This window comes from Phalacrocorax carbo, chromosome 17 (assembly GCF_963921805.1).
Source record: "Phalacrocorax carbo chromosome 17, bPhaCar2.1, whole genome shotgun sequence".
NCBI lineage: Eukaryota > Metazoa > Chordata > Aves > Suliformes > Phalacrocoracidae > Phalacrocorax > Phalacrocorax carbo.
Window position 1 is genome coordinate 3,107,320 of NC_087529.1, and position 10,947 is coordinate 3,118,266.

At 37.5% G+C, this 10,947-nt stretch overlaps 1 protein-coding gene across 2 annotated transcripts; it reads right to left on the minus strand.

The window, feature by feature from the left end:
- Positions 1-42: 42 nt before the first annotated feature.
- Positions 43-9,603, minus strand: ASPA (aspartoacylase). 2 transcript variants are annotated; one of them, XM_064467823.1, is made up of 7 exons: positions 9,418-9,603; positions 7,937-8,199; positions 6,724-6,898; positions 4,063-4,156; positions 3,180-3,287; positions 2,139-2,248; positions 43-1,607 (listed from the first exon to the last, which is right to left on the minus strand). In XM_064467823.1, the coding sequence occupies exons 2-7, from the start codon at positions 8,173-8,175 to the stop codon at positions 1,395-1,397; spliced, it is 939 nt and encodes a 312-aa protein (XP_064323893.1). In that variant the 5' UTR covers positions 8,176-8,199; positions 9,418-9,603; the 3' UTR covers positions 43-1,394. The 2 variants fall into 2 exon arrangements, with proteins under 2 accessions (XP_064323893.1, XP_009501829.1); XM_009503534.2 differs by lacking the exon at positions 6,724-6,898 and adding an exon at positions 5,328-5,523 and having other exon boundaries at positions 9,418-9,597.
- Positions 9,604-10,947: the final 1,344 nt, after the last annotated feature.

Consider the following 10,947-nt stretch of genomic DNA (forward strand, 5'->3'; position numbering starts at 1 on the left):
ACAATGTTTATTTAAATTAAAGAAATAAAACTTGTAATTCAGTAAATTTTCTGTTCTGTGTTTTTATTTGATTACCATAGCAGTTACACAAAGCAAGGAAAAAAAGATTTTGGCTTAGCAGCAAATAAGGAAGACGTCACTTTTCAAAAGATATAATTGGGGGGTTATCTAGACAACAGATCTTTCAGTAAATAGCCAGTTATTGTATCCTTATGCAAAGTTCTTAATGTTTTCTCTATCCCCAATTATAGTCAAATATGTTAAAAGCAACTTTAGAAAATTAATTAAATCCCCATTTTCTTCTCTTTTTCAGCTGCTATGGCAAGCTTTCTCTCTACAGCTATGGAACAAATCGGTCTCAAAATTGAAAAGTCTCCCCGTATGGAATTCTTCTTAATTTCCGTTCTGAAATACTCAGGTACGGTTTGTGCGTTGCTCTTCATCAACCCCTGAGTAATTACCTAATCCTGCTTCTCCACTGAGAACTTTTGGGGTACAGCAGTCGATTACAATTTTATTTGGAAAATGTTCCAAGCAGCAGGTGGATACACCCAGAAAGTTATAAAGCTATAAACTCATCTCCATTGCGACAGAAACTTTCTTCAAAAGCTTCCATGGGAAAAAGCACATCTTTTTCCTGAATTCGAATATTGCTCCAGTATGTTTCCGACTACTAGATACTTTTTGTCTTTAATGTTAAATCAGAAACAGCTTGCATTAATCTTGTAATACTTCAAATTTAGAAAGCTTTACATTTCATTTTAGTATATTTCTCAGAAATCATGTGTCTTTAGCTTATTTTGTATCTTCCTAAGTACAAAAGCAAACCCTAAGGCTGCCAGCTCAGCGCCATAGGGGTTAGTCACAAATGCAGACAATACAAAAGAACTTCAATATCCATACCCTCCCTGTTTCTCTCTCCCTAGCTCTCCCCCGTCTCACATTTTGAATGTTTGTCCGAGGAATTAGTGTCAAGGATCACGTAATTTTAAAAAGTGTTAGTTATTGGAGGTTTGGGGTTATAAAGTAGAAATGCTGTAATTTGTTAATATAGTAGAGTTTTGTGGATGAGCATCTTTCTATATGACACTGGATGTAAGTTTTATAGGCACTAACGCGTTTGCAGTACACTGTTTAATCATTATATGTAGCGTGAACTAACAAACTTCATAAAAATAATATTCTCTGCATCTATAGTAATGTATTAAAACAAGTAAACAATCATAATTAGCGTTAAGACAGTATATTTCATCTTAAAAGTGCTCATCAATGTTAATTAAATTACAGTTGAAAGTTAGATTCTGCATTTATTTATTCCATCAATTACTACCGAATTGCACAGGATTTCCCAGAGAAGAAATCCACTTTTTGTATTGAAAATCTGTAACAAGCTTTTAAGAAGTGCTCTGGTCTAAGACCGAGGCTCTGATGTGCTTTGCAGTGAGATTCATTTTCACTGTTTTTACAAAAGCTTGTTTCTTTTCATAGTACGCAGCTTCATTAATGAAGGTTGGGTAGACTGTACAGTCCCCTGTATATGCAATTACTTCTCCATCAAGAGTCAGAAATAGAGGATCGCCATTGTTCAGCGGCTGCCAGTCTTGATCCTTAGAGAAAGCAAACGGAGTATATTTACTTTCAAGGTTTTGTATATTTCATGTGATTTCTGAGTTTGTGCTCAATAGTTATATTCTTTACAGTTTATGGCAAAAGCTTTTAACAGAATTCCTTCTAACCTTCAGCATGCAATTCCAGGTTTCCAGCCCTTGTTTGCAGGCTTGTATGGAATTCACCGGTAAAGGTGAATTAAAAGGAAACTGCGTATGCTTACAAGTGATTAAAAGCAAACCCTCATTTTAGAATACAAAATTAGATTTATATTTTAAGCTATCCTATTTCTTTTTTCTTTTCAGTTTTAAGTTCAAAAGTGATGTTAGATTCAGTGATTCCCAAGTCCGTTACTGAAATACTCTGACCTTAGTGACAGAACTTACTATAGGGAAGGTCTAGAGTATTCAGTAAACCCTCTGGCAATATTGTCATTTTAAATATTTACTATTAAAATATGCTACAAAGTAGCAGAACGAACACAGGATTGCTTCTAAAATGTCACAGAGGGAAACTATTGTAAAACTTACCTGCAGTTTAGGGTGAATAATGGCAACAACTTCATCATTCTTATTCCTGGGATAATCTACTTTCTCCATTATTTTAAAAACTTCAATTGTACATGGTGGAAATTCCTTTCCTAGAAAAGATAAATGTATTTTAACGTCAGAATGAACAACTGCCTGCTAAAAAAACACAATGCTTTATTTATTCTCTTTAGAATGGCTTAAATCATTAGGTTGTGCCCCGTCAAAGTTTACACACTAGTGAGTAGCTCGTGTATCCTAAAAAATGTCTGGCTCCAGATGTTTTGGCCCCTCAAAGCCAAGTTGCAGAAAGATTGTCCAGTCGTTTACTGTAACATATGAAACCCACATCTAAATTTGGTGCTGAAATGTGATTTTTCACTGTATACTTAAAAAGACGTATTTTGTAGACGAAGAAATCAATGAAAGGCCTGTGTCCAACAGTGCTGCACAACACAGAATGGTACCAGTGCTAATTAATCCTTACCATTCCAGCACAACAAAGGAGATTCTGACATGCACAACTATATTCTTTTCCTTCTGCTTCTGAAAAAAGCCCACTGACAAAATGTAATCTTAAAGAATTTTAAACACCTATCTTTGTCAGTAGGTATTTTAGGTAGTACGCAGGTATAACAAAATATTACAAAATTTATTGACTTTAATTTTGGATAACAATGCACAGGAGGCATGTAAATGAAACACTTCTTTCTTGGTATTAACTTATGTATGTATGTGCTCCATGTACATACTGCTATACAGATATTGTTAGCTAGTATTTCAGACTCTCAAAGCAACCGTAAGATGAAGATCAAGTACACTTTTTGAATCTTCACAAAGAGGAAATATCCTTAAAGCTCCCCAAAGGAGCTATCCAGGAATTCTGACTTTCTGACACCGCACTTAGGTGGTCTCAACCCTCCCTCCCTTTTACCTGTTCAACTGTGAAGCGTGGTAGCCCAACATATCTTTTTAAAAAATATTCCCCTGAAACAGTCCATGGATACAACACAGGAGGCTGCATTCTTTCGTTACTCACTCTACCTTCATTAAAAAGTTGCACAAAATCGAGGCCGTGTTTGACAATCTTCCTCATTTTGTCCAAAGCATCAGCTCTAACAACACCTTGTGGCTGGGGACCCACCTCCACACCTGTTTGCAGAGGAGGGAGATGATTAACAGAGCCGTAACATACCACGTGTTTAGATTACACAGCAAAAATAGATGTCTGATTGGGTCTGTGCTTTAAGAGGAGTTGTAGAGAGTTATGTGAATTTTAAGGCGAGCAGAACATTCAGCTCACCAGCCAGGATCAGTTTAAAGAACCAAATGTACATTTTTGAGTGTGCTACCAGGGTAAGAGAGAGGGTCACCGAATGTATTTGTTTCTCTTATCCTTCTCCTCACTGTGTCTTTCCAGACTGCGTTTTTAGAGAATTCATTCTTTAATATGAAAAGCAAACTAATGATTTTTTTTCCCTATGGTTATGGTTTCGATTCCATAAATGAAACAGTTAACCACTTCCGTGCAGAATGTCCTCTCCCCCTTCCTTTATCACATCTTCTCTTTTCCTCTTCTTGGCTAACAACCAGTGTTTTGGCCAAGGCTTGTTTAGAGGGACGTAAACGTTTCTTTTCCGAAGCTGTTACTTCTTCCTTATGCTCATAAATATTTTCTGCAAACAGCGGGTTAACTGAGTTTAAGAATTTCCATCTGGCTTCTGTATTTTGTAAGCCAAGTGTAAATCAGAACCCTTCAGAAGAAGAGATAATCACGTACGCCTGATTCGGTAAATATATCGTCAAACAAATAGCTACTGGTGATGGCAGCACTCTGAATAACGTAATGAAATGAACCGATCTGGAAACAGGCATATTTTAAAATAATTTATGGTGTGTTAAAATAGTCTTTGTTTGTCATATTTACCAACAGGATGTTTTGCTACAGATCGAGTTGTTGCGTATTTCAAGCTAGGATGTTCAATCAGCAAAACGGGACAGCGTTCTGGAGCCAAAGCGTTCTGTGGAGATTGTTTAAAAATGTCTTTGTTATGCAAATATTTTAAAATGTTGTGCCACAAAAGATTACTGATGCAGAAGTGATTTACACAATGTCTTCAATATGTTGCCTTTATTTCATGGCCCTCAAAGAAGTAGGACATCTTTAGAAAATGTACAAAGCTGTATTTGTTGGTCTCCTTTCCATTAACTCATGCCAGGCATGCTCCGCTGAGCTCTGCTGTCTCCTCATATAACTGAACACAGCTCTAGTCTTAAATTGTTAACAGGAAGAAAAAACCTACTCAGCAGTGTTCCAAACCTTAGAATCAAAATACCGTAAAGCAGATTTCGAGTGTTTCCTGTGTTAGACTTAGATTCTTTTATGGGGACATAGATTGTGATTAAGCCTTATTTTAACCTTTTTTTGACAAAGAAACCTATTTCAGGCCTCTCTCCTGATGACTGCCTACCACTGCTCTTCATGTCATTTCAGTGATAAGATTTCTATATCTTCAAGTATTTTATACATATTTAAATGGGATGCATGTAATAAATAAAAACAAATGTTAAAATATACCTTGTTTCTAAGGAAAAAAAATTAAATTCCACGCCGCTGGCCTGAGCTCGATTTCATCAGTCATTGTGCAGGTCACTGGTACTTCACCCAGATTACGCTTGAGCCAGCACTTTTGCAAACCTCCCTCTACCAATACTTATCAGCTGAATCAAACAGCTTCTAAAGAGACATCACTATTCCTATAACTACTGATGAAGGGAACATTTGTCATTACCGAGTTCCATTATTTCTTCCATGTCTTTATTTCATAAAATTAATGTTTAACTATTTAGCATGTGCAACCCAAATTTATCCAAGTTCCTGACAGATCAGTGTGAAAGATTAAATTACATTCATTTTCATAGATGTTATTCTAAGCACTCCTCTTTGCCCATCAGTCTTACTAACGCTCATTTAATACAGGAAGATTATGATGAGTTCAAATCTGAATTACCTGGTATTATAATCAAATGATTATTTCTGATTAAAAAACCCCCATCCTATGAGTGATTAAGTATTTTAAACAGTTTTGCAGAATAAAAATTAGTGTATTTAAAGAAACTACAAAATAATATATAGTTATACAACATTACAACTAATAATCTATTTTAATAGTTCATTTAAATTAGTTTTACCTTGATGTAATGAAACATTTGAATTGTAAAGTCATCCCTGGAGTTTTCAAGAATAAGGGTACCACCCATGTTAGAAGTGGTGTTGTGAAGGTCAAAAATAAGGTCATACGCATCATCACTACCTTTGGGGCCAAATATATGATTGATTTCCTGAGCCCTTCTCACTTCATATGGAATATCTTCCACCACTGTCCTGCTGTTAATATCAGTACAAAGAAATTAGTAAACTCATTCCATGGCTTTACAGTCAACAAAATACGTATACCCTTTCCTTTTTACTTTAATTCCATAATTGACTGGAGTTGAAATCACCTAGTTACCAAACTCTTCAAACTTGATGAATTTGTGCCTGAACAAAGCAAGTATGATTGTCAAGCAGGTCTTACTATCATGTCTCTTGAGCAGAAGGGTAGTAAGAATTTTTCGATCTGATTTTAGCTGGAGACTATTTACCTCTCTCTTATTTCTTTACACCCCAAAATTCCCCCCGTGCAGAAAACTAACTCAAAATTTATCAACAATTTAAACCACTTCCAGGACTGGATCCGCCTCCTACTGAAGACGGTATTCAGACATCGGTCCATGCCCTTTTACCTTGGACATCAGTCAAAGGTCTTTTGTAACTTGCTTTATTTTTTGTCTTCTCATATTCCGATCAGACTTTTAGTCTATTGTTTTGAGCCCTCCCGACCCTCAAAGCTCAGAGAAGATTTTACTGCCTCAAATCTATTCCTCCAAAGTTTTAATACTTGTAATCTCAGGTGACTGTGTCTGTAATACACTTTTTAAAAAATGGTCTTAGCCTAAGGAAAGGTCTGAGATCTGCCTCCTTTCCATATAAGGGCTTGACAGGAAACCGATGTTTGACAGAGAGGTCTATCTTACTTGTTAGCAGTGTTCAAAACTGCTGTAGGTTCTGACTTGCAAATCTGGTTTAGATAACAGGCTTGGGAAACTCCCCAGGTACAATATAGACACACACAAGTATCTTCTGCGATAAATTCAGTTTTCCTTGTCAATACAGCTCAAGCTTTGTAATGTTGTATTTTTTGTAAGAAATAGTGGTATTAAGTTGTGTAAAGAACCTTTTGTTAAACGCTAACGAAACACTAACTGCATGGATACTTAAGCATCAGAAGAGGTTGCTGAGGAAAATTATGGGATCACCACTGCTGGAGCATTAGAAATGGCAAGGCATAATCTACTAGGAATGTCTACGTGCAGTTGATCTACTGGCGGGACGTGAGGTGGATTAGAATTTGTACGTGAGTCCCTCAAGCTCCTTTTTCTATTTTTATGATTCTGTCACATCACATAATCTACCTCTGTATTCTTTAGTTCTGTCTTTGAAATTCAAGGTTTCTTCACATAAGGCTGTTAAATTAATACTTCTTACCGAAGCCAATGGGACTTCCACCATTACTTTCAGTAGTAGCAGGATTTCACTCTCCTTTTTCTCATTTTGTGAAATCATTTGTAACCTTGAAGGGTCTGCACTTAAGGGGATCAGGTGAAGGTATTCCAAGCAGTCAGTAGTGTTGCAATAGGACTGGGCAACTTCATAGGATTTACTGGGGAATATTAGTTAAAAAATTAAGACAGCCTCCAGGTGTCTTAATCTGCTATTTTTTCAAGTGTTGTATGTTCAAAGCAGCTGAAAACAAACAAAACCACTTTTTTTTCATACGTTTGTCCTAAGTAAGCCATTAAAAGAACGGCCTCAACACCTGTGGTAAAAAGTCTGTTTATCTTACATACAATAATCAACAACAAAATTCTAAGATGAAAAGACGTGCAGGGTAAGAGTAGCTGTGCCTACAAAATACATGTGATACGTGTTTCTTTCAGTGATATTCACCTTTACCATTAAGACCTTTCTGAAACATAATTACCTGTTTACCATGCAACTATACCAAGCATAGGAATGTTTATACAGCAAAGTATACCTCTGGAATAGATGTCTCAAATGGAGAGGAACATAAAATCCCATTTAAAATGTAAAATTAATTTTACAGTAATTATAGATTGTATTTCTTCTAAAATAATGAGGTAGCTAGATTATTGAGACTTTTTGACTATCGTTTTGCCATAGAAAACATTATTTCTAACTTAACTCATTTCAAGTTGTCGTCTTTTACTGTATATAACTGAAATTAAATACACTTCCCTCCTTTGTATGCCATTCTTTCAGATACTCAGATGTCTACCTTGCAATTGCTTTTATCTGCTCTCTTCCTGCAAGCATAATTTTATTCAGAAGAGCTCCAAAGCTGAATGCACAAGAAGACATGTGAGAAATAATGACTTTGCAACTCAGAACAGCAATACTTCAGCTTACTCAAATACAGCTAATCTAACACCACTTTAAAATGCTGTGTTTAAGCTTATGTGTTGGTTTGAGACACATTCTACTAGCAATAGTTTTAAAATGAATCTGTTAGCACTCATGCAATTTGTTCTTTTTGGGTTAAAGGTCAGTAATTTCAGTTATGTGACTGCACAGTTAAAATAGTAGCGGAATTTGTGTGAACATTTTAATCCGGAAAGGAAGCTCCTTAGAATCTTAAAAAACAGAAAAGTAAAACAACTGAAAGTGCAACTATTCTTACCCAAGATTATCAGGGTCAAAAACACGGTTCAGATCACAGTCAATGTATCGAGTACACTTCTTCACGGCTCTTGGGTTGGTAAGAAATGGCTTCACTTCCATTCCTGTTCTTTGAATCTCAGCTCCATTCTCTTGCCAGTGTTTGACCAAAAATACCCCTGATAACTCATTGCCATGAGTTCCTCCGAAGATAGCAACCCGTCTTACCGCAGGTTTATCAACAACAGAAGAGGAAGTCATGCTTTTCAGCAGCTCTAAGAATTGCTGAAAGCAAAACAGAAAATAATGATAAAGTAAAACTTTTTGTCTAAAAAAAAAAATCTTTTTACTCTTTTAAACAGGAAATTCTCTAAGCCTGTTTAGGTCAGACGTGAATGAAAGTGAATTAACATTTCTCTAACAGTTTTAGACTCCCGTTGTGAGGCGGGGAGTTGCTAACCTGGCACTCCTCCCTCCCGAGGAGCCCTCCCCTTCATTTACCATATTTAGTAGTATCTCCAAGCCTGTTAATGGTACTGTTACACAGTTCAGAAGTTAACTTCTCCAGGCAATCTCTATCAAAATATGATATATAGGTAAATCTTGTACTAATGACAGTATGAAAAGACTTTTTAAATGTAAACTTCAATAATGCACTTAAATATCTCTGGCTCTTTTGCATTGCAAACTAAGTGTAACAAGTATAGTTCTGTATGTCTGAAGTTACATAAACGTTACAGTATACAAGGGCAGAATGATTTAAAGTGAGCAAAAATGGTAAAATATGAATCATATCTTGGCTCTAGATCAAGACATAATGCTGAAACATCAAGTACTTTCATCTAAAGAAACAAGAACAGCTGAGTTCCTCAAAGCATGTTGTTGCTTGTCTGACCTTTTTTGTTTTATAATATCTGAAGAACGGTGATTAGAGGGAACACCAGCTGAAATTAAAGTGCCATTTATCCACAACTGACTTACCAAGTATTCCTGGCTCTAGTTCTGTCTCGGGATCTGCTAGCACAGACCTCTAACACTGAAACAACTCTGCCGGTGACGACCCTTCTAACTTTGGCATGTTAAAAAGGAAACAGATATAGACCACAATGGGACAATAGCTGTGTTCTTCCCCCAAAAAACCCTTAGTCAACAACTTGACTTCTTCCATTTCCAAAAGCATTCAGATAGGCTTCTGAAACTTAAGCTGAAGAGCAGCCATAACTTCCATCATGAGGATCAAAACATTTAGAATAAAAGGTCTTAATTACAGAAAATAAGTTTAACTGCTGTAAATGACAAAAGTAGTTGCAATTAGTGTCTGACACATGATATAAATATAAAAAATGTTACATTGCAAGGGAATAAAGAATGTTTATTGAACAATTCCTTTTTATTAAGACTATACTCCAGTGACAGAATATTTGACTAGTGCCTGGGTGAGGCTTTATAACCCAGGCTGATAGACTGTAGGTCTACAAAAAGAAAACTAAACATAGGACTTACCTAGACAAGTCCTGCCAGGAATGTATTTCCTACAAAAGTTGCTCTCTCTGCTTTAGCTTACGCATACAGATTTGCTGAACCTTACAGTGAGTTAATACAGACACTGTTTACTCAAACACTCAACTGTATTACTCCTGTACTTAAAAGCTGTCAGATATTTAATCATAGTAAGTAATTTATTAAACGAAGCTGTAAAGTTGTATTTTACAGCACTGGACAGTCTGTACTGTCCTTTGACCCCAGCCTCTTTAGCAGTGGTGCCAAGACGGCTATTTACATGCCACTTGAAAAAATGACTCACGCTCTGAATCTCGGTTTGCTGAATTTAAACACCACAGCAGTTTGAAAAGTAAACGGCAAAATGCAAACATGCAGCACTAGTACGTATAGTTTATCTTTTATTGCTGGTGATACTGTAATGGTTATAATTCCTTGCAAAAAGCTGAATGAAATACAGGGATCGTTTGTGCACTTACCTCATTTAACATGCAAGAAGTTTGTCTCCTAAGAAGAGCTTTCTTAGGACAGATAGAGTGCATTTCCAAACATGAGTTTAGGAACTAAAGCCATGGAGGCTTCTTTTATGCCCTTAGAGCATGTTAACTTCCAAACAGCTTTTAACTCCTGGTCTCCCAGGGCATTACAAGCACCCATGAATTTGGGGCATAAAGGCAGACACTTGAAAAGCTTTCACTCTTCTGAATTAACCACCGGGAGGAATCCCTTATTCCTGATACACTTCGAAAAATTATTTAGGATATTTATTTTATTAAGAATTCAGATTGCTTTTATGTACCACATGCAAATATCTAGTAGTGCATTTGAAAGATTAGAATGTGTGCAACAAGCTGAAAAACATAGGCAATAATAAAACGTAAACGAAATTATGTCTGGCTATCAAAGCCACGAAGATACATATATATAAAAGTGTGTGTGTATATATATAAAAAAAAGAAAGTGTAACGTGGCTCACCAAAGCCTTCCAAGGCACTGGATGAAGCAAAAGTTGGGATTACAAAAAACTGGCAGGCTCAAATCCTGCCGAGCGAGATTTTACACAGGAACCAGTCAGAAATGACACAGCTGAAAGCTGCCACGTGTAAAACCCAGAACAGAGCCTGAAGGGAAAAACAGCTTGAAGAACACAGTTTTATTTACATCCGTGATTGTGTTCACACGTTTGTGGGTACTCAGCTCCTGCCCCGCGTTCTCTAAGTGCTGGACGTGACACCACGCCGGCCGGTTCCACGGGCGCGGAGATAACTCCTTACCCCCCACCGAAGCCCTTTCCCACCGCCCCCGCCGCGCTCTCCCGCCTCGGGCCCTGCCGCTCCCGGCCGGCCTCCCGCCGCCGAGGGCGCCTGCGCGGACGCTGCGCTGCCGCCTCGAGGGGCGCTGCCGGCGGCCGCTTCCCGCCCTTTCCTCGCCCCCTCAGGCGGGAGGGCGAGGTCGTGCGGTCCGTTATTTTTGGCGGGCTTCACCAGAGCCCTCTCCCGTAGGGTGCGGCGGGGAGGTCAGCCCCCTTCAGCC

Coding starts and splice junctions, on each gene's coding strand:
- ASPA (XM_009503534.2), bottom strand. CDS start 8,175: ATGACTTCCTCTTCTGTTGTTGATAAACCTGCGGTAAGACGGGTTGCT. Junction 5,524..7,936: donor TTTGACCCTGATAATCTTGG/GTAAGAATAGTT, acceptor TGATATTAACAG/CAGGACAGTGGTGGAAGATA. Junction 2,249..3,179: donor TGTGCAACTTTTTAATGAAG/GTAGAGTGAGTA, acceptor TATCTTTTCTAG/GAAAGGAATTTCCACCATGT.